The 24,834-nt window shown below is 42.6% G+C and overlaps 1 protein-coding gene across 1 annotated transcript in view; it reads right to left on the reverse strand.

Moving 5' to 3' along the window:
- Positions 1 to 8,994, reverse strand: part of sorcs1 (sortilin-related VPS10 domain containing receptor 1) — an 88,726-nt gene extending 79,732 nt beyond the window's left edge. Inside the window, 1 exon segment of the mRNA XM_067259137.1 lies at positions 8,194 to 8,994. Coding sequence (XP_067115238.1) covers positions 8,194 to 8,958 — 765 coding nt within the window. The 5' untranslated portion in view covers positions 8,959 to 8,994.
- Between the last annotated feature and the right edge of the window lie 15,840 nt (positions 8,995 to 24,834).

A 24,834-nucleotide genomic window follows, 5' to 3' on the forward strand; every position in this document is an offset into this window, starting at 1 on the left:
ATAAGGAAGCAATCCAGTGAGCCACTCACAACGTATTCACGGTTTCAAAGTGTGACTGATGAGTCCGGAATTGCTACTGTATGAGGTGGCTTGTCAGAGGGATCACTTTGGTGGCTTCTAATGGGGTCTGATGGCTGGATGCTGCCTTTGAAAGCGGTGACACAGGGAGAGCAGGCGATCAAAGGAACCTGAGGGCTACATGGTAATTTGCCCGGTGACGTGGGGACGGGGGGGGGTTGAGGTAAACATGTTTGGACGAGGGCAGATGTGGCAGGTATCTCCACCAGATGTCTTCATCTGCTGGCGATGTGGCTTTTCAAAAAGACGCTTCGCAACACAGATGGGACCTGCCAAAAGCAGCGAGCGTTATCTCCTAAGCCTTTCTCGTTTCCAAAACAAGTGCATGCTCCCCTCGACAAAATCTGGGGGAACTCAACTAGAACCTCCTCATAGACCCTCCTTCCTGTGAAAAACTAACAAACAAAAGAGCTCCCCAGTCAACAAATAACACTTTCCTTGTAAACAACCAGATCTGACATCTGCTTGTTTTGCCCACTATGTATACTTTCATATGCATCGCTTAGGATTCAAAGGAAAGAACATTTTTGGGACATTATTTATTTAATGTATTAATTCACACCTGCTTTTGAAAGGCCTCTCTCCTTCTCCAGACAGGGGCTCTTCCCCACAACTCAAGCCTTTGATGTTGCTTTCCAGGGATTTTTTTTTGTCTCTCTCTCATAAATCCTCATTTAATATTAATACCGCTTTATTCAATCTGTTAAAAGAGCGCTGTTGATGCGACTCAAATTCTAAACCGACAGGAGGAAGAAGAATAAGAGCTGTGCCCTGTGTGGTCTGGACAGATGATAGGATCGTTACTTCCGAGGTCATGTTGAGGATTCTGAAGATACCGAATCAAGGTAAACACCCCTCTTACATTTCTGCATTCATCTCTCTTTTGCGATATCTTCCTCTTTAAGAGAAAGATATAGTGAAAAGATACATCGCCGTATCTTTCCCCTCTTCCTAATTCCACTCTAACCATAAAAGGCCAGCAGTGTGCTTAGATCAGTGTTCATCTGGGCCTTACTGTCCTCTTCCCAACATCAGGGTGTTGACAAGTCTACAATCGCAGGTGCCTTTATCTGGGAGCCTCTGCTGACTGTTTGACATCGTCATGTGGTTTATCGAGAGCGAGGAACTGAGGGAACATGCACTGTGGGAGCCCACATTTAAGCCCCTTTTAAGGAGTGAGTTCTAAATATTACTGACGCTTCCACCAGAGTGAGTTATTTTTCCAAAACGGAAGCTAGCTAGTTTTAGTTAGCTTCCGTTACCTAGCAACCTAGCATAATACTCGTAGCAATGCTACTACCTGCTAGTGTTACTTGTTAGCCTCCTAATTGTAAATTTTGAAGCCATACTATAGCGTTTGTCATATAGTTTTTGTCTATCGGGAAATAGTCGGTTGGAATGTTCAGAATCACACGTGTGACGGTACTCTGTGGGGCCCGCTTTCGAACAATCACATATGTGTGATGCTACTCCTTAACGGGTTAATAACATCTGGAGGGAATGTCAATTACATTTGTAAGATTGATCAAGCCCGTTCCTCGCCCCCCTCCTTTTTCATCCAGTACCCTCGTCCCCTTAAACACACACGATCATTAGAAAATGCCACAGAAAGAGAGAATATGTCGGGTACAAATGGCATTGGCATTTCTCAGCGCAGCTTAGCTCAGAGTTAAATGCATTGTGCCAAATTAAAATGCATTGTTTCTGCTGTTTATTTAATATAAGTTCCATTAAAATACTTTTCAACAAAGTGCTCATTAAAAGAGTTGAGGCGCATCTATTTCAAGAATGGAGGGTGTGCAAAGCCATTAAGGAGTTGCAGGAAACGGCAGATTCATTTTGTTTTGCATTTGTTCTTAATTTGAAAGTCCCTGTCATCAGAAAATCACCTTTGAGAAGTGGGTGAAAACAAGGTTTGTCTCCAGTTCCATGTCATCACATGGCGTTAGAGCAAACAGCTCACAGCGGTTTTTCGACAAAAGAAACACACGCTTTTGGCATTAATAGCTTGAGGCGGTACCCCATGTAGATCTGTGTGTGTGTGTGTGTGTGTGTGTGTATTACATGGGGGCCTGGTCGATTAAGTAGACCATCTCTCTTGTTCCTGTCTGCTGGAGAACTTCTCCATCCTAGATGACCTTTTTTATCTTCCCTTTCAGCCATACTCCTCGGGGTTACAGATTGCCAGGGATTCAATTTGTACCACAGAAATGTCCCATACAATTCCACAGCTGATCAGCAGTGAGATGGGACTCTCCCCCCTGAAAGAGACCCCTGACTGTCTTTCAATAGAGGCGACAATCCTCCCTGTCAATCTGAATGGCTAAAGGCGACAGGTTCACCGAGGAAACTGTTAATGTGTATACACTCTGCACAGCGATTCATTTCTTTCTTTCTTTTTTCCCCTTCTGCCCAGATTGCAAGCACGCAGGGTCAGAGCACTCCTTTTTGGTGTGTTGAGCCTGACGAGCACATTTTGGAGGCCGGATCGTATCGTTTCATTTCCTTTTGCCCCCCCCTTTTTCATCTCTGTGGGGTCATCCGATTTGGAATTACAGAATTTGCTGATTTGGAGTGCGTGGAATGAAGTGTACTCCACTGCAGGCGTAACTTTTGTTCTCCTTACAAAAGATTGATTTGTTCTTTTTTTTTTATGAGCTTAGCAACTTGATTGCAGTTGAAATGACCATCAACATGCCTCAAATTCGATGGTGTGATATTTGATTGTATGTTTATTTCGGAGGAAAGACTGCTTCCACTTGTACAGTTTACCCACAATAGAGCACACAGTGTTTCCAGGTAATCAATACACAAACAACACAAAACATGTTACGGGTTGCAGTGTGTAACTACATCGCTAGTCATAGTGATTGCATCCTGACAACATACCGTATGATCAAAAGCATCCTCGATCATTCAACAATTTCTGTAAGTGGAATAAGAATTATGGCCAGGCATCACTATATCAAATTCATTCTTTCATACATTACTGGAGGAATAAAACATGTATGGAGTCCTCCCAAGACCTAGGCTGGACTCTGCTCCCCTTCATAAATCATGGCAGATACCCAAACAGCTCTTAACATCCAGACAGGATATGATCTCAGAGTGTTCCACCTTGAAGCCGACCCATCTGGCCTTTGCACTAGTGCGGTCCGCCAGCCCTCTAACGGTCGCCGCCCCGCACGTCGCACCTCACATCCCACGCACACGGCCCCTCCATCAGCATCAATCACGTCGCTGTGTCCATCACCGAACCGCAGGGGAAGGGGGGGGGGGGGAGAGGGATAATGCCTCCAACCACTCATGAAACAGCTGGGGGTGGATGCGGGGTGAGGATGGATAAGCTCCTATCAGAGGAAGCTGTGTCACAGTGCATCACGCCAGAGGGATCCATCCAGGTGATGTTTCACTGGGAGAAGATGAACAGCACCCGGCTGCATTCCTTCACCAAATCAGACAGACCTGACTGACAGATGTACATCGATTTTAATCAAACCCCCCCCCCCCCCCACACACACACACAGGCATCAGCCATATTGTGTATCAATTGATTGATTCTATAAACACCCTATAGAATATACAGGCAGGATTTTATTTTCTATAGCAACACTGCAAACATTGTAATCAATCTCTCCGTCTGCCAACTGGTTGACACCAATTCATGGACGCAAACACAATTACTTTGCAACGGAAGGTCTAGGAAAGGCCATGGAATCCCACTAATAAACTCTGAAATGGAGCCACGCAGGTTTACAAACACTACCCCATTTGCTCAGGGACTTAGTAGGGTTCTCCACGATTCTTACTCCCAGAGATTTCATCTCCGTTTGGTAAACGGCAAATTTACTCCCGCTTCACACTACCCCCCCGTCCACAAGTTGACCGAGGGACCCGAAAAAAACGATTAAATCATATCAAAATATGATGGAGGGAGCATCTTAACTGAGGAAGAGTGAGGGAGTGTGGAGTGCGGTGATGAGCTGGAGAGGGGTGGGAGGGTAGGGCACTCTGGAAGACCTGAGGGCACTTACTGAAATGAAGTGTGGCCTCCTGAGGCCCCCCTAAGGTTGGATTAAAGTGGCCAGGTACATTACTTATAAACCCCCTTTTATTCGTCTGGAGTCTGCCTACGCGCCGATTCGCTGACGCGCTCACTATTGCTAGCTTTTATTATTTAGATTCCCCCAAATCAAGACTGTTTGAGTTATTTTGTGATGGTTGCCTGTGGGAACTCTTCCCACAGGCGAGCGAGGGAGAGGGAGAGACAGAGAGAGAAAGAAAGAGAGAGAGAGACAGAGAGAGAAAGAAAGAGAGAGAGAGAGAGACAGAGAGAGAGCAAGAAAGAGAGAGAGAGAGAAAACTGGGACGGAGAGGAGTTTGTTTACAAGCAGATGATGGCGATGTGTGGAGAAAGAGAGAGAAAAGTAAGTAAACGCTGCCTAGTGAATCGAGAACTCCCCCCCCCCCCCCCCCATCCTCTTTCCCCGTCTGATCACGGCTGTGCACGGCATGGACCGCAGAGGGGTCAATTACGCCAGACGGGAGTTAACTAACCTCTCACAGTGGGGCGGGTAATGGGGCAGCACTGCGCTGGGATCTGGTCGAGATGGTTCTGCGTGTTGATGATCGGATAACATGGTGATTATGCCTGTTTGTCGACCCAGCCACGGTGAGTCATTAACCGCCCCTGACGCGACGTTCGTTCACGGCGAGATGTGTGAAACAAGAGGTGCAATGTGGCTCAGTGGTTACTTTCTGATGAGTAAAAAAAAAAACGACTTCCGTGTTACTGCGTGTCAACATACTGTACACCGCAATTATAGATGTGGAACCGATATCGCAACACTGTCAAGTGAGCCACCTTCTCTGTCCTTTACACAGCTCCACCAGGTAGGTCACACTCCCCACTTGTGGGGAGTGACAACGCTAAGAGACCCAACTGACGTCCTCGTTTTCACGCCAGACATCCAACATCAGCATTTGCTTTGTATAAACTGCCTCTTTGAATTCAGACATCTTAAATGAACAGGTCACACACCCATATCACAGCAGCGCCGTGAAAACAAACACCTGTTGGCACTCTTCCCATTGTTTGAAAATCAGGAAACAACGTGCATTTTCTGAGGCCGCAAACCCATGCATGGGCAGTGATGTTATAGGGCAAGGGTTCCTAATTGTAGTGTAAACGTTCTACTTTCCTCTTTTACGGAACCATAAATAGAATCTATCAACACGTACGGTACTGCATCAGCGTGAGACTGGCTGCGACGGCAGCTGGTGAGACTGTGTTTCTCGCAAACACTCCCAGCAGCTTCGTGTGATCAACTGCACTAATTGGCGACAAAAATGTTTGATTTTCGTCGACCGTTTCCACCGTTAGGGAGACAAAAGAATCTCTCAGAGGTGTGCCGCTATTTCTGGAAGCCTTGATCACCGGGGATTCAAATTTCATTCAATTTTTTTCATACAAGGGTGGTTGTCACTGTTCCTCTGTTAGTTGTCAATGTCTCCATTACTCTGTACTGAGCTGTGTTTGAGAGTAGAAAAAATTTGAAATTTCTGTTGGAGACTCAATATTTGGCTCTACAATATATATACAAAGCCAAAGTAGGCACTGCTAGCTGTTCAACATATATGTACTGATGTGTGTACAGAGATAGTGAATTAGCTCCATCAGTATCAAGTCAACTTTCCGGTGGATCACTAAAGCATTGTCTATACCGATGTCCTGAAGTTCCAGCGAATCATCAACACAGGTATTTTCTATGTCATTTAATCTGTATTGAGGCCCATGATCTATGTGTTAAAGTTCTTCATCCTTTTGAGGCGATCAAACCTCAGGAGTAAACTTGTTAAAGCGATTGACGACACGTCAGTCTGGATCATGTTGGACTGAGTGACGTGTCGAAGCCACTTAATTGCCTGACACTTCAATAATGTAAATACATAGTCTCCCAGCTTGTGTGTTCTGCACGTGTAAGCAATATGCCACAAGCCCCCAAAAGGGAATCCACACCCTGCTCTAACCTTTACTGCAGACGTGCAGTCTCAACAGTTGAGGGCCATGTGACAACACACTATCCGGTAACGTTATCCATATTCAAACACTTTTTGATCAAATCTATTATTAAAAAAAAACATGCCTTTGTTCAATATACAATTGCTGGTTTGTTCTAACTTTAGCAAATCCCAGAATGCTACTAGTTTAAGGCAGAGTACCGTCCTTCGCACCTTCAGCCAGTTCATTCATAAGGGAAGTCAGACGGCTTTGGGTCCTATGGGGGGTCAGATGGCTGAGCGGTTAAGGAATCAGGCTACTAATCATAAGGTTGCCGGCTCGATTCCCGGCTGCGCAAAATGATGTTGTGTCCTTGGGGCAAGGCACTTCACCCCAATTGCCTCGGGGGAATGTCCCTGTACTTACTGTAAGTCGCTCTGGATAAGAGCGTCTGCTAAATGACTACATGTAAAGTTTCATTTATAACTACTGTTTACATGTGTTCTCCACCTTAGACCACCCCTCCCCACCAAACAGACAACCCCTTCCTCCACCCAACCGCCCTGCACTTCAGAATAATCCACACTTTCTCAAGGGCCATGGTGACGAGGCCCATCCCAATCTGGTGTGATGTGCCGTCTAGCATATGGGATCATTAAGACATTGGCTGAACACATGCCCTAGAGGTTAGGCAAACGTACAGTAGCGTTAGTGCTTGAAACCATACACTTCCATTTGTGCTTGACAGAGTACCACTGACACATCTGTTTATTCATGGTGCCGCTCTGATGATAGAGAAGAGGGCTCTTTATGCAGATGTACGTATATTTATAAACACCACTAGCTACATATTTAATGAGGGATCTATTCTTGCTCAAACAAAGTTGCTTGCGTCAGTCGATGGGGGAATTGTTTTTTTGGTTGCGCAATGAAAAAACGGCTATTCATATCACCCAGCACCATGACAGTTTGGTGGTGATGGGAAACTGTCCAGTTTCAGGAAAGGATGGAGGAAGACCTTAAAATAGTTTTGTTGTTGTTGACTAAATATAATAATATTATATTTATATATAATATTATATTAATATTATTATTATTATTTATAATAATAATAACGTCCGAAATGTTTGGAGGGGGGGGGGGGGGGGGTTTGGACATATCTATCCTCGGTTTGAGTGCAAGGTCAAACTTTGAAACAAGCCAATCTTTCAAGCCCACAAATACCTAAAGGCATGGAACCCAATTTCTGGCTGAGAAGGGAACGTGAGCTTGGGATATGTGTTGGTATGGAATGGCTTTCGTTACAGAAAGCCGTTGGGAGTAATTAGTAATTATAAGGTAGGATAAACAAGACTACTTCAGGAAATACATAGGGAGGGCATGTTTGTTTGGCTTTGCCGAATATATCAGGAGGTTACAAAATGGAGAACAGCCTATTTAATCTGTGACAGCGTCTAAAGCATGTTGTGCACACGATGCGACTGTTTTAGCACCATAAGAGTGCGAATATAGCAAGATCTCACTTCCTACTGATAACTTCACACATATTTTCCATTAGTTCCACATTATAAAGATATAAAATGATTTTAACCATGATAACGGATTTGATTTTTTGGACCACTGATATGACGACGGTTTATCTCACCAAAGCTTTTTATTACACTATTCATAAACTTCTGGTAGATATAAACAAATCTACACTAAATCCTTGTTGTTATGTGATATGCAAAGAATGTTAGTTTACGCCATTTCTTCTAAATAGGAGGTACATTTTATCAACTGGATTCAATTAACAACATGCCAGATGCATAATAGACTGTCAATTACGCAAGCTAAACAGAGCGCGCACTGTTGCCTTTCTCGGATTGAATCCTGCAAACCCCACACTCGCAGCGCGGCGCGCGCCATTACATGCTCTCTCGCACTTTCTCTCCACCACTCACACACACACACACACACACACACACACACACACACACACACACACACACACACACACACCTAAGTTTATTGACCAAAACCTGTTATGCAAAATTGATAGCCATTTGCCAACATTTCACTGCCTGCGCAGGTGGCCAAGTTACGAGTACGGTCAACATAAACAAATCACTTACGCTGCTATTCTGCCCCGACCAGTGCACCATGGCTTGGTTATGTGACGAATCCCCGGTCAAGGCGAAGGTTGAGCTGGTCAGCTTCAGTTCATCATGCCTTGAACCAGCTGTCCTCCTGTCCTCTCCGCTCCATCGTAATTCGGACCGTGTTACTCTGCGCCTAGCCGGCGATGTGATACCGTCGTGCGGCTTTTGCAAAGGCAGCGACTCTTGGTTCTGTGGTGCGCCGGATAACTTAACTTTATCCCCAGGTTTAGGTCTTGGGCTGTTCCTTCTAACTCGTTGCATGCGCCGAGTGGTAGGGGTTGAAGCTACACGAACCTTCCCGACACCAGTGTTGAGATAACCGTTATTTCTTCTGTCTAGAACTTTGTCTTCCTCAAATTCACGTTTTTCATACAGCATTCCTAGACTGAGCGTATTGTTTGAACGGAGCCTGTCAGTATTCCTTTTTCTCCTTGAATGGACGTAGTTCCCTTGGCATTCGGCGGACCCAGCTGCGCAATCAAGGTGGCGAGTTTCAGCGCTTGCTAAATCCCCTTTCTCTGACCCGTCTCCATTTCCCAAAACTTCGCCTCCTAACCCTGTTGCGAATTCTCGTGTGCTCATTTTCAGCAGTAATGCCCGGGCACGCCACTTATTTCCCGGTTGACATGATCTGCAAGTTATCTCTGAATTGGTGACTTGAAAGAAATAAAGCATAATCAGAAGCTGAAACCACAACGCACTACGCAAGATCGGGAAAAATCGGACCCCCCTCTCCATAGCTGGTGGATGAGAAAGATGCTCTGGATGAAAGTCGGTTTGCACCTCTTCTCAGCTTTCCCTTTGTGATACTATAGCAGTTGATGTGAGGCTGTAGAACAGCTCGCAAGTTGTGGCGCGTCCAATTGCCTGTGTTGTAAAAAGTGAGATCTGGCGAAGTGGTCCAAGTTGAAGGATTTGATCAAATGAGGCCCCCGCGCGCATGTGGGAGGAGCTGGTAAAATCCAGGCGCAAAGATAGGGGGAATTCTTGCCTCTCTGTTTACCTCAGTTATCAATGTATTTCAATTTAATTTGTTTGGTGTTGTTTTGTCTTTGAGCGTAATAAATACAATTTAAATTAGACTCAAACCTCTCAATTCGAATTACATTTATTCTAGTTTGAATTTGTCCTTCTTTTCATTGTTAATATATAACTTAGATATTGTAATCAGAAACGTTACATATGTAGTGGATCAACATGCATTTACAGTATACAATGCAAAATGGCAAACTGCCCAATCAGTAGATAAAATCCTTATTCTTAATTTACTCTTTCAAGTGCCTCAAACTGTGTCGTGCCATTGGTCTCGAGGGTGGCTCTTTTAATTGGAGAAAAAAATTATACGTATCCAATTAAGCATTATGTCACGAATCAAACGCGCAAATTAGCCTACATCAGGGATCCTCAGCAGCAATGTATGTGGTCTTAAAAAAAGAAATGCGATTTTTCTCAGCTCACATCATGTGGCTGACACCAAGTCCAACGGTGTAATACAAATCACGGTTGATAACACTGTGACCTGTAGCTACTTCACGTAGCTATATGGGCTATATTAACCTTTTTATAACTTGAACAACGCTACAACATCTAAAGACATGACTTTCCTGAGGACTAGCATGTACATTATTAGCCAAACAGTTGTGTTCAATCATGAATTTTTCAACCTTGGTGTCAGAGTTGCCATCAGTGAAGAACAAAGGCATACGCTTAGATAATAATTATGAGATGGATGTCTAGGGTATTTTTTTCTCCTCCTTTCGCTCCTTTTTTTCTGTCTTCCTCTAACATCAGATACAAAGCACTTCCATTTAAAGGCTTGGATCCCCAAAGACAGATCAAAGTCAGTGTCAGTGTTGAAAACACAGTGAAGGAAGGTAAGTCTTTTTTTCTTTTTGCCATACAGTTAAATGGCTTTATTCTTATTTTTGGTTTGTGTGCCAGTTAGTGTACAGATGAGCATTTAAAGGCATAGGTTGGGGTTGCATATGGTCACAAATGGCTTCATGAACAGCTGCATCCTTGAGTCTTTCGGTGAGAAGCTGTTGAGAGGGCTCTGAAAGCGAATGGACAGCTTGTACGTCCAAACGAAGAGAAAAACACGCTGCACGGTTCTATCAAAAATAAATTGATATGGAATAACAATACTGCCCAGTCATATTTTACATTTACATTTAATCATTTAGCAGATGCTCTTATCCAGAGCGACTTACAGTAAGTACAGGGACATTCCCCCCAAGGAAAGTAGGGTGAAGTGCCTTGCCCAAGGACACAACGTCATGCAACCTTATGATTAGTAGCCCGATTCCCTAACCGCTCAGCCATCTGACCCCCCCATAGGACCCAAGGGTTAAATCTGCAGTGTGTCCGAGAGCAGAAACATGAAAGATTATAAGTCTACCGTCTCCTCACAGCACCAAGCATTAAGGAGATGTATCATGTGGAATTACCGTAATGATACAGTGATGGACAGTCCCCACATTGCGACACTTATCAAGAGGCTCCCTGGTGTGTGTGTGTGTGTGTGTGTGTGTGTGTGTGTGTTTGTAAGAGAGTGTTTTAACCTGCCAGCTTGTTTTCTAAGTGTGAGCGTGTGTTTTTGTGCGTGTGAACGTATATGCATGCGTATGTGTGTGTGTGTGTGTGTGTGTGTGTGTGTGTGTGGACGTGCAGAAAAGATCATCTATACCTCATCATCTCCCTTCTACGTGTGGACTCACCATCCATTCACATGGAATCAATGTCCTGTCAATAGTAGGAATAGATTTGCAGGATTTCACAGAATCAGATATTCAGGCCAGAGTTCATCTGGTTTGTATCCGAGTGTGCATGCACTTGGACTATAAATGCGCTACAAGGTCAAAAGCCACATAAATGGGGAATGGACAATGCAGTAGAACTGTATTTTTTTTTACATGTAGAGCATTGAGAAAGGTCTACTTTTGTTTCTTCCGAAAAACTGGTGAATGTTGAATTTTGCCAACTCACCTTTGGGTCTGATTCCAACAGGGTGAATAAAGATTCCAGTGTCAATTAAATGTATAAATAAAGTTGCAAAATAATTTTCCCCCTTACGAGGTTAGTTCCTACATTGCTCGGTCAATGAATAAAAAAAATGTGTTCCAGCCATAATAATCAAACTGAAGTGTCAATCTAAGTGGGGTAGTTGCACAGTACTTTGTTATGTAGCATGAATCTTCCTCAAGCTGTGGTGTTAAGCAAGACACTTCAGTGGCTGCCAGTCAATCTTGCCCGTTTATTGGATAAAACCATGACATTGACTCATAAACTTGGGCTTCAAGGCCGTTTTACAACACAGCTGCATCTTTCTGTCTGTCTTTGTGTTTCAGGAGTCCTAGCCATCAGAAAAGCTTTTAGATTCCAACACGGACAAAAGGTTGCACACACAACAAGTTTACAAAAAGATAAACACATGCAAATTTAAAGCCACGTTTTTCCCCCCTTTCTTCTTGTTTCTAGTGAATTGTGCCAAAACTCTATCCGGAAACAGTGGATTGAGAACAAAATGTCCAATAAACGTATTTACAAAGGGATCTTTCTCCAAAGGAGCTGGATTGACAAACGTCCGTTGGAACAGAAGCAGTCTGACCTGAAAAGCTGAATGGCAAAAGAGAGAAACGTGAAATGAAAGACCCTTTTCTTTATTTTACTTTCTATTCACAGTTCATAGATTCATAGAAAGAAAAAAAAAAATGTGTGTGGGGGGGGGGGGGGGGGGGGGGGGGGGCATTTCTGACCTCTGACACCTCCCCCCAAAAAGTAATAAGTTAGAGCTTTTGCTAGAAAGAATGGACTGAATTTGAAGTGAATCGACGAAGGTCTAGCTGACTATAGTGAAGCAGGCCAACACTGGTAATTGGATAATCTGTTTCAAGTATGCTGTGAGAGTCAAGACTTATAGTAGGGAGTCAGGTGGCTGAGCGGTTAGGGAAGCGGGCTAGTAATCAGAAGGTTGCCAGTTCGATTTCAGGCCGTGCCAAATGACGTTGTGTCCTTGGGCAAGGCACTTCACCCTACTTGCCTTGGGGAGAATGTCCCTGTACTTACTGTAAGTCGCTCTGGATAAGAGCGTCTACTAAATGTAAATAGTAGTGTGAGATCTTGCCTAATGAGCTACGCTAGTGTTTAGCAATTATGTCATTTTAACCCCCCTCCCCCACCCCTCCAAAAAAGATCAGTCACTCACATATAACACATATAACAACTTTGAAGCCAGCCATATTGTAATATGGATTGCCCAAGGAACTTTTACTCTGCCACGCTTACTACATCGACCAATGTAATATGCTAGGCTATTCCTCCCATTGGATTGGCTTGTTAGTAGAGGGAGTGGTTTGGACACATTTTCACTTTAGTTGGGCTCCCCTACTAAAAGTAGTTTATGTGGCTTCTTTGCGATGGTACTTTTGGGAGCAACTCTTAGTGCTTTATCAAACCCCATTATAACGCTCCCTTTAATTCACTTAGACAAGGCAGAAAGGCCTCAAATTGATGTTTCATGTGATACACTTAATTGAACTATAAAGTCACCATTGTGAATGGTGAGGAATTAATTAATTTATTTTGTCAGTGAACAGAGAGAAGAAATTCTCCTTCTGAAAGAGGCATTTCATTATGACACAGTGGAATCCATTCAGAAGGTTCCGGGCTGAGTACTGCATTCATGAAATAGTGAGCCGAAAGATTTTCTACGGCTTCTCTGGAAACAAATGCATTCAGATGTATTGTTTTTCCATCACAGCATCTTGGATCGTTGCACACTTCATTTCCAAACATCCAAATTCCTTTTTTGATAATTTACCGCTTATTCACCATTCATCCCTATACTGCACCAGTGATATTATGGAAACCATATCAGATTTTGTATTTATTAACAGCTTATTATGAGACAAATTTTCTTAGCCGTCAGATGAATGTAATATTATATTTATACATGTTTCAACACCTAACCCCCCCCAAAAAATTTGAAGCCAGGTGAGAACGAGAAAAGGATCACTTTTAATCCATCTGCAAGATTAGATGAATGAAAGCTTTAAAAGCTTTCCTACCACGTTAAAATATTCATCTTCGCTACAGAGGAACATTACCGTGAGCCTCAGAGTGAAGCAACAACAATTATTAATGAATCTCATTTTCAGTCCTGCTCTACTGCATGTTCAAAGCATGTGACCTTCAGAACAAAATCAACAAGGACAAAAAACAGCCATCACCTAAAATATGGAGTCACCAGACTAGAAATGTACAATCTGTTACAATCCCTCTGCAATTGGACCTCGTTTGCAGATTTGTTTACCTCCAATCCATGTGTTGATGTGAGTGTCTCGCTTGTATGCAGAGATGAGTTATTCATGAACTGTGTGTCTTAAAAAAAAATATATACAAAAAAATAAACGAAGCCATCTCTGAAGATGGTACTTGGGTTTTTATTTTCGTAGACAGATAAACCCCCTACCTCACCAGATGAATGCCTGGGGTATGCTCTCAAAGTGCTCTTACGCTTGAGTTGAAGAGTACGTTCTCCCATGCAGTGATATTGTTTGATAAAGCATTTGAAGATTGACGTTTGTACCGAATTCTTACATTACACACTGTTTCGGTACGTTCCGTTCCAGCCACGGTTCCTTAATGACAAAATGGTTGTGGATGAATCATAGTTCAGGCCTTGAGTTTTTACACTTTCATTCAGTTTGAGGTTGATAACTGGGGTCAGTAATCTCCCCCTTATCCCCCCCCCCCTACCACACACACACACACACACACTACTAGACACACCTACATGAGAACAACTGAGCCGTGATGAACACGCTCAGAGGGAGCTGTGTTATTCGCAGGGTATGTTGTCAGACGGTGTCTCTTCTAGGCTAAATATCCACGCTCTGTTGCGTGCACCTCCATGCAAATAAGTATATTTGTAATTGACCTCACATCCAAACTGAGCCACCAGCCTAAGAGGATAATTATGAGTGTAGCTGAGATAATGATGTCTTTAAGTTTCAAACCCCCTTGCCACCGAGACAACTTTGACCCTGAGGAAGAGTTTGCAAATGACATAATTGTGAAAAGTTTAATTAAGCGCTGATAGGAGGCGCATGTAGTATAATTGCAACACTGTCAGTGTTCTTGTTCAGTCTGAAATTGTTTAATAGTTGATCTGTCTCTCCTCTCACGTGATTTTTGCTGAATACAGAAGATAAAAACCTACATATTATTATTGCAGTTGTCCATTTTATTCCAAAAACCTTCCTATGGTGAAACGATAAATAAACGATCAGACAGTGTTAGGGCAGGTTGTTTTCACCCTGACTTAATTAGTAAAACAACAAATGGGAGTGTCCTTACCCAGAGAGGGGTTTCTATGAATGTTAATGATGAAGGATTCGCTATGGAAGGTTGTCATGTTAGCGATGTTTCACGCTCAGGTAATTAGGAGAGAAGGCTATGCTGGATGAGCTGTTAGGAGAGATCTTGATTTGTTTGACTTGACAGGGTCTGTTTTCACAGGCCTGAGACTGTCAACCATCTACGCATAGACAAGTGATCAAAGCACTATGGACACTACATCTGAATATTGATGTCCAATCCTAGCATCCCACCTCACATGACTCAACGTATTAGCACGGAAATCAATCCGAACATTCTATTCAGTACAAATACCATTACGTAATATTGTTAATTATGTCTAGTAAGACAGTAGACCTAAGTTATATTTGAAGGTGTCTGTATGTGCATATAATGGTATGCCCATAAATATCTCAATAAACTTTCTCAGAGAGCTATGAGTGCCACAATATTCAACCTGATTAAAACGGAAGTGTGCCATACTTTCATTCTGTACGAACTAATTATTTAGTATTTTCAAAGGCTATTTCACAGTAACATTTTCAATCACCGAAATGGCATCAACAACTTGTCATTTTGAACGTGTCGTTCTATCGTGGGCCTCGGCAAAACAAATCACCGGAAAACAGCTGACCATTACATTTACGGTGCAAACAGCATCACCTGAGCCGTATAAATAACAGGTTAGTTTCTGGCCAGGCTTAACAGTAGAGCACACTGCAGCTGGGACTGTGGTGGGATATGACGTGTTGAGTAATTGAGTCGCCTATGCATATTTATGACTAAATAGTCGGCCTGTTGGATTTATTGGCGGCAACCATGGTTTTGGCTAAGAGGACGGCGCAGCAATCTATGGCTTAATAAAAGGGCTTTAGAGAACGAAACAGTCAATCAATCATTCCCGTTTGGCACGGCGACTTATTGTCGGGTTAGACAGATTCTCGGCTGATCATTGCCTGTTGGCGTGGGTTGTGTTTATTGGACGAAGGTGACTTGTATCGCCCCAGAATTTGTCTGCTATCATTACCCAGTCTGGACAATGAGATTATATTTAATCAGATTGGTTGGAAGGGGGCACGAAGATTGTGTCCGGACTTCACAGTGTTTCATTAGGGTGTCCACATTTCAGTCAAGAAAGTTGATGCCTTCTAGTGAATGGAGAGGCAGCAAGGGCAGATGGGGTTAGCTGCATCAAGGAAGTAGAAATTACAGAGACATGTGTACGATATCTGATGTCTTTAGTTATCATGAATTCTGTCATTACCTCAGAATTCCTTCATAGGAATCATAAGGTATCAGAATTGTTCAGCTCGGACAGAACCTTGAGTTCATCAATCACAAGTTCTAAAATAAGAATCATTTCCAACTAATGGCAAGTTATGACTCAGCTCAATCTTTTTATACTCCACCAAGTACCTGGAACAGCCCACTCTGCCTTCCAGTGCCCCATCGTGATGGATACCGCGTACGTTTAGAGGGCAAATGGAGAATGAACGATTGGTTTTTGACAGTCATCATTTCCGAGGACTTCGGAAAGAATAACGATCATGTATCAAGAAAATTAAACCTTATGGAGAAACAATGCAAAACGGCACACCAGAGGCCTGTCACCCTGTGCAACGGTGTATATATCCCCTGAAATGATGATTGCTTGCTGACTCCGAGTATTGATGTGCCATGCACACAGACGTTTCACCCAGACGGGAATATTATATAAGTTGCAGTGAAATATAAGTAATTATGCACACTTTATACATCTTATTCATCCGATGCGGCATTAGAGTGTATTTGTGGATGCATATGGAGGAATGGGTGTTTAAAATGGGTATGAGATGGATGGATATTCATAATGCACGCACACAAATCCACACACAGGCTCGATATTGCATGGGAACTGGTCTCACCATAAAGATTGAGAATGAGATATATATCACTGCAGGGTCATTGTTTAAATACAATGTGTCACGGATAATATTTCAGGTGTCATATTATCATAAAAACCAAATTAATTAAAGCATGCAGATGGGGCTGTGACACAGAGGGTGATGGGAGAAATTCGACTGACGGTGCAGGGAACAGCATGGCCAGGCAGCGAGTTGACAAAGTTTCCCCGTTTTATGAGTTAATTATAAAAGAGGTAATCAAAGTAATTGAGGGCTCTGGAGTTAGGGCATTTCAGGTTTTTAAATCCACTCTGAACTTGACATCCCTGCTGTCGGTAGGGAATTGAAAGGGAGTCATGGTGAGGCCACGAAATGTCCCAACAAACAATCTGCACACTGATAGTAAAGACCAAACCCAGGGGCCAGTAATAATTCTAAGCCATTAACAAACCAAGGCTGAGTGGTTAGCTGAGATGAGAAATCAGGAGAGGCTGCTGTGTGTGTCGACTAAGATATTTCTCAGGCGCGGAAGTGTTCCCCGCACCGACATTCTGACAACATTAAGGGGTCAGCCACAAATTAGATTTCTGTGTTATCGTTTCCCAGTGGGTCATTAAGGCACGTGTTGCTGACCAGACGTTTATAAAAGTAAGGGATGCTGTAACCTAGAACCCTAATTACCTTAATTGGTTGTGAGTCAGAAAGGAAAACATATTTGGCTGCCATGAAACCATTGAATAATCCCATATATACAGTATATGGATGGACAATCCTTTCTGCATTTTGATAAGTTTCACATCCCTGATAAGTTAAGGTCAGATAGCCATCCTCTCCATACCTGTAGCAGGCAAAGATGGATTAATATTTCAGGGATTCATATGTATTCATAAGGTGTAATATATATATATATATATATATTACGATTATATATTATGTTACAACAAGTTTGATCAATGTTTGATGAGCCCATTACAAATAAATATAGTTTTTAATTCATCCAAGCCAGACATGATTTGTTGGATGTTGCAATGTCACAAGGTCATATCCATCACCAAAATCTATGGTTCATCCCCTTCATAGTGATTAAGCTATACAGTTGCACAGAGACTGACAAAAAAAGACAAAACATGGTTTAGTGTTTCTGAAGATTTTATGATTTTATGAGATTTTATGTGTCTGGAAACAAACCTAAAAAATGATTTTTGGCAACACTTTACATTTAAGGTTACACTAACTTTCATGTAACTGCAAAGACATTCCCAAAGTAGCAAGTAGAAGGTACAAACTCAACTACAGATCAGATTGAGAAACGTTTTAATTCCAGGTATGCCTAATGCCTCTCAGAGACTCGTTCATATTCCGAAAGTTTTGCACCAACGAGTATGTATTTCTGCAGCAGCATGAACGTACGCAGTGAAAGGGAATTCATGATCTGGGCTCCTTCTTTATTTTATTCTGTCAATCTCTATTCTCTCATAGCTCAGTCCCTCAAACTTCAAGTGAGCCCTGGAGGAACAGTAAAGCAGTATTGAGGAACAGAGAGATGGGGAACGGAGAGTGCAAGAAATGAATGACAAAGAAAAAAATGTAAGTATCTCGGATGACTATTTTTCTACTTCCCTTTTTCCCCCCCTCTCATCCAGACCACCACAGTTATGACATCGTGCAAAACACATGATCTTTAACGTGGCACTCTTTAATTATTCACTGCTTTTGCAATTTTCATGAGGAAGGTGATTACGTATAGGAACGGTACTGGGGGCAAAACAGGAAACCAGCAGCGTTCGCTAGAAGTTAGTAGTTAAAAAAAGAAAAAAACATATCAAAGCTATTCTAATTTGGCTCAGTCTATTCAGCATCCTAAAAATGGCCTCTTCTTCACCAGCTTCGTCACATCTTTTAACGAGGGTCACGACCCCCCCGGCTGGTCACATCCTTGAGCAGGAAGTGTGTGTGTGTGTGTGTGTGTGTGTGGTTTTATGAATAATGGAGAATGTGTTATGTCATTTTAGGCTTCACTACACAAAGGTTTCACAGTTTATGCATTGGTCAATATCTTAAATTGTGCCAATGGAGGGCTGAGACTGAGAGAAATGTAGAGTGTGCAGTATTAGCAGATTTGACCACACACAGCATACTTGTTTTTAACAATAAATAATTACACAGTCAGAGGTCTAAATTACCCTGCTCCAGTACACACAGTCATTAAGGAACAAAATGTAAATAAACACATCAGGTGAAATCACTCAATGTTCACGTTAACCTTTTGGGCACAGTCAAAGTAAATATTGAGGAACACTTCTCTCAGTGTTTCAGCCAGACATTAAACTTCTACCTCACCGGCACCGAACATGCTAATGCCTTCGAAAAACACGTGTCCATGTATAAGTAAGCATGTGCGTGTGTGTGTGTTTCCATCTGCACGTGTGTACGTCTCCACGCATCTGTCTAAGCGCGTGTGTGTGCGTGTGTGTGTGTGTGCGTGACCGGATTAGGAAAATGTGCACTTGAGAGATGAACAGCGTTTAGCATTTCGAAGAATTAAGAAGTGTCAGCCGTGCGGTGTTGGGCTATAGGGAAGTCCTTAAATCTCCTGTCCGGAACGATCCGTCTCAGTCTGAAGCCTCAGTCCCCTGAAAGATAGATGCTTTCAATAAATGTGGTCTTGAGGATTCTGCAGGAAATGATTAAGAGTGATAAATGAGGACATGGGATTTCAGCGGGGCTGGGGCTTCAATTGACATCCATTATATCAGGGTGGCAGCGATGCTGCATTTCGTGGCACTGGATAGATGAAGTTGAGGCCGAAGCATTCTCCACACAAGGTCTACGGCCACATAACGGCACAGCCGCGTGGGAGATCCACCCGGGCAGAAGCGTCTCGTGACATTTTTTGAGGTGGGAACTGAAGGGTTTCCAATCCAGACAAGACCAGCACCTATGGGCATGCATCATGCAAGTGCTGTTAGTAGTTCTGACACGTTGACGGCAGTGGCGAAAATCTGCTATCAATTTTGGGGGGGACAATTATATGACATTTTCTCAAGAGCAATTCCTGGGGGGGGGACACCAAAATTACTGCTGTAACACATAGCCTACATTGTAATATGTTAAATGTATATTATTAATATTATTGAAATGTCCTTATGTTTACAGTGATTTATTGGGCGGTGACAAATCCTATTTTTCCCAGGGCGGGGGGGGTCGTGTCCCCCCTGTCCCCCTCGGGATTGCCGTCTGTGGTTGACGGTGCAAACGAACGGCTGATTCACGAAGGCAAAAATTAGGCCTGCGTGTGCGTTACGTCCGACTTGCGGTGCGTGTGGTCCTACCAGAAATGTTACACGGCCTTGTTTACTGCAACAGTCAGAAAACAACTCAAAGTCTAAAGTGCCCACATTCTTTTACAATTTTAGTCATTTAGCAGACGCTCTTATCCAGAGCGACTTACAGTAAGTACAGGGACATTCCCCCCGAGGCAAGTAGGCTGAAGTGCCTTGCCCAAGGACACAATGTCATTTGACACGGCCAAATTATCGAACTGGCAACCTTCTGATTAATAGCCCGATTCCCTAACCGCTCAGCCATCTGACCCCTCCTTTTCGTGGCTTCTTTATCAAGGGCCAGTAGGCGCTGGTGGCAGGCTACTTCAATCACACAAAGGAACAGTGGAAAGATGCAACAGACAGCCGAACAGGTTGTTAATGGAGAGATTTGTTGGAAAGGAAGAGCACAGAGAAGCCATCACACAGGTTTAGAATCACCGTGTCTCTTTCAGACAGACCAGACTAACGTAAATAGGTACCAGCTCCACTTGTCTGTTAGAACTCCTCTGAGAGCTACTTCTGAGTGTTTAATGGGATAGAGCTGAGGTGTGTGTGTGTGAGTGCAAGCATGTGTGTGTGTGTGTCTGTGTGTGTTTGCGTACAATGCGTGAGAGTATTGAGATGTGTTGAAAGGGGGAGAGGGGCATTGCATGTAAGAGTCCTTGAAGATTAGGTCCTTAGACAGACTAAGAGCCTGAGTAAGAAGCGTTCAATCGGTTTATAAGATTGTGTTCGGTATTTGGGAATCTTCAACGTATTTTTCAAGGTTATTCACTTGTTATTCATTCAGCTCCTTTAGAGTTTCACAAAATATGTCTCTCAATTCACACCGGCATACTGCAGCACAGAAACACAATGTTGTAGATCTGTTTTGTGGCCCAATAGGTGCTTTGACAGCAATCATATTTTAAAGGGGAGGTGTGCTAAAAACATATGCCCGGCCACAGACTCTTGGGTTGAAGGCGAAGCTTTCTAAGGGACATATTAATTCTTCAGGCAGACAGCTGGCCTTGATTGATTCAAAGTCTATTCTTAGTTGGCATTTAGCTTAAATGATTTTCAGCTCGAACTGTCTCTCTGTCTCTGTCGGTTTCTCTCTCTCTTTGTCAGTTTGTCTTTCCACCCTTCTCTGTTCCACCCCTCTCACTTTCCCTCTCCCAATCTCTCTCTTTCTCTCTCCCATCCCCTCTTTTTTTTCCACTTCATATCTTCCTCTCTCTCTACCCACTCTTTGTCTCTCTCTGTCTCTTTGTCTCTCTCCCACTCTCTCTCTCTGTCTCTCTCTGTCTCTGTTTCTCTCTCTCTCTGTTTCTCTCTCTCTCAGTTTCTCTCGCTCTGTTTTTCTCTCTCTCTCTCTCTCTCTCTCTCTCTGTTTCTCTCTCTCTCTGTTTCTCTCTCTCTCTGTTTCTTTCTCTCTCCCCCTCCAGTTTGGACAGAACTTGTTACCCAACAAACCATTCCTCCCAACCAGTCAGCATTCATTCAGCCCTGTTAGCAACCGAAGACTGAATAACTGTCAATCAGTCTCACTTGATTGCCTGTGTTGTAATATAGGGAGCAATGCATGATGTTGTTAGTGGTGCAAAAACTTAACAGGAAAAGACAGGAAGTTTATGCCAAAACAATTATTTTTATGTTTTGGTCTGACCTCTTTGGGAAGTAAGCCTTGCTGTTGGAAGCAGGCTCTGCAGTGGGCTGCATAAATACCTCAGCTTACCACAATTGAGGCTTTTGTTTTTGAGGCCCCATAGGCAAGTGTAAACCCTATTGGGCATGATGCATTATGGTAAAGAACATTGCTATGTATATATTCAGTAGACAGTCAGCTCGTTTTACAGTTCAGTCCAAAAATGTATCCATGGTGGATGGTTGTGGGGGAGCAAACGTCTACATACCAAGGGGGGTTCAAATATGAATGAATGGGTGAGCATAATGTCTAGACATTTTATATAAATCGATCTAGGGACTGTTGGTTGAGCTTTCCTGCAGCTGACAAAAGTCCGGGGACATCCCGCGGAGAAATATCAATGTGCTGTGGGAACAAGCTTTTTTGCACAAAATTCAACCACAAACACCATCAATTTATTTCCCCAACGTGGTGAATCTATGACAATTTCCATATTTCGGTAATAGTGACTTGAGGCAACATGCACAGTGTGCTACATGAAGCCAAGCAGTGTACATAGATTTGCAATTTATCTTTGGAGTTCATTTTCACGTCCTACTGTGCTCTTTTTTGAAAGGTCATTTATTGCTAGATTGAGGAGGTAGATGCTAATATGGATCCTATTGTCAGCATGCCTGAAAGTCCCACCCAATGTCTCAACTTAAACTTACAATATCGTTATCATCCTTATTTTATATATTTCTTTCCTAAAATTATTTACAACTGTTGTACATTTTCTTCATTTTATATGTAGACTCTTACATGTTGTCATAGGCACCTTCCTGCCACAGTATATTCCTTGTTTACATTTACATTAGTCATTTAGCAGACGCTCTTATCCAGAGCGACTTACAGTAAGTACAGGGACATTCCCCCGAGGCAAGTAGGGTGAAGTGCCTTGCCCAAGGACACAATGTCATTTTGTGCGGCCGTGAATCGAACTGGCAACCTTCTGATTAATAGCCCGATTCCCTAACCGCTTAGCCATCTGACTCCCTCAAATTGAATTGTTTGTGTGAACTTACTTGGCGAATACAGCTGATTCTGATTCTGATCCTGATCCTGATCCTGAGGTCATGCAGTAAAGTCCTCCAAACATTCTGACAGAATTGAAAGCGATCAAAACAACACATTAAATTTACTTGCAAAGGACATCATTGAGTGATCCATACACAATCAACACCAAAGGTGGTAAAACAAAACAAATGTGGTCTGACTATAAAGCACAAATCAATGAATCATCAAATTGTTAGCCCCAACTTATGAGAATATGATCTCCGTAAATTACACACTGCCCATGTGTAGTGAAAAAAACAGCACTTTAGTCAGAAATATTTGATATATTATATGTACTTAAGGTGTCCATGGCTCTTTGATAATTATACTAATAGTAATACTTCTTACAGTACAGTGTCCATTTGTAATTAATGCCAGCCTGTCAGGGCTATTCACTTTTATATAGGTCATTCTGAGGAGTTGATTTATTGATGCTCCAAGCCAAACTTCTTATCTGTCCAGTTTTATACCTCCATTAGGACCTCTTTGGGTATTATTGATGGGCTTTGCCAGATACATCATTTATGTCACCGCTTTTGACATAAGTCCTCTAGATCAAAATCTGCGCGCCAAGGCGCTGCATGTCCTCCTCTCCTTCCTGCTCTCTTCCTTCCCATCTTTCTTCCTTCCTTCCTCTCGCTCTGTCTCTGTCTCCTGCTCTCTTTCTCTGCCTCGCTCTTTATATTCTCTCTCCCTACCTGGTTGGGTCTCTTCCTAATGCATAGAGATGTATGGAGATTAGATGTCGAGGGCAATAACGCTCTCCTGAGGGTGTTTTTTTGTCGCTCTCTCTCTCCAAAAAGTAATATGCTGCCTCAACGTGGCCTGCCAATATTACGACAGCTAGTAGACAGACATCTCTGCTTCTATGTAAAATATAACACTTGGCACGTGTTCCCCTTGATGGACCACTTCGCTGATTAGATTTCATGCGTTTGAAATTATAGCGATGTACTGTAGATTAAGTGGCATTAAATGAAGAATTTGTCGATGAAAAGTTCTTATAAAAATACATCCTTCATTCATTTTCTAATTTAGTCCTGGAATTGTTTACTTATCATGTATTAACGTTGACCTTTTTCTACCTTTATGACGTTTGCTAGTTTTTCATTTTTTATATATATTCGTGACTTCTCCACTACCTTGGCACTGTTGACAGTTATTTTGTCAGTGACAATACACTCAACAAGAAGCTGACTTGAGGCCGACAGCTGCGGCCTTGCTCACGAAACCATCTGAAATAATCGGAGCAGGGTGAACACATCAAGGTTGCACTGACACATTCATAATAAATCAAATTGTCGGTAAATTGAATAACATTCATTTTCATGATCTTACACAGTCTGTTTCAGGTCAGGGCATCTATTCACTATGAAATACTTCCTTATGTCTTTGTGTGGTGGTTCCCATGCAATTATTGTTACCAATAGTTTTGACTGAACAGATACAGAACAGGAAAATTGGTCATGTTTCACTGTTGAATTTAACAGAACTCAGCATGAAAGCAGTATACGTACTGAAGGAATTACTGTACTCTACTTTGGTCTGTCTTACCACCACAGGAACTTTACCATGGAACTTCCTGCATTTCCACCGCAGGAACCAGGTTTTAAATAGAGTTTCGGGGAGCAAAAAGCATTTTCTGTATGGGGGTAGCACAGAAAATAGTAGAACATTAGGGGCATGGCTTGCACTGCTGAACATTTTTGATTGGATTAAGACTAGCCCTGCAGGTGTTTCAACCGATATTTCAACCGCTTTTAGTAAAAAAAATTCTGTGGCCTTAAACATACATCAACCGAAGAATATACGACAGTTGGATCAATTACAAAGTCCAGCCCTTATCTAGCATTTATACTGAAGACAAAATCCCACCGCAATTGGATTCGCTGACAAAAAGCGTAAAAGATTATAAGAATATGAAGGCAGCTCCGGTGGAGCAGCAAGAGTTTTGGCTGCCTGGTTGGTCGCGTTGGTTCATAGCCCCACGTCAGCGGACTACTTTGCCTAATCTTCTGGGGAAAGTTCCTGCTGTGGAAACTCGGCAAACAATGGGCTGAAGGAACCTTTTAGTTCCTTGAAAAGTATTTATGGAAAGTGGAAGTTCCGCGAACTTGCGGTGGAAACGAGGCTTATATGTTAGTCACTTGTAAGACTTAGTGCTTTTTTTTTTTTTGATCAAGTTTTTCCACTGAAAAATCCAGTGAATGTCGTTTATTTGTCTTTAATGAAAGCCCACAATGATGGTAGTTTTATGCAACATTAATACATAAATTGATGTACCTGCTGGATGCACAGCAACAGTTGGCAAGAGCAGTCTCAAATT

Source organism: Osmerus mordax, chromosome 21 (assembly GCF_038355195.1).
Source record: "Osmerus mordax isolate fOsmMor3 chromosome 21, fOsmMor3.pri, whole genome shotgun sequence".
NCBI classification, from domain to species: domain Eukaryota; kingdom Metazoa; phylum Chordata; class Actinopteri; order Osmeriformes; family Osmeridae; genus Osmerus; species Osmerus mordax.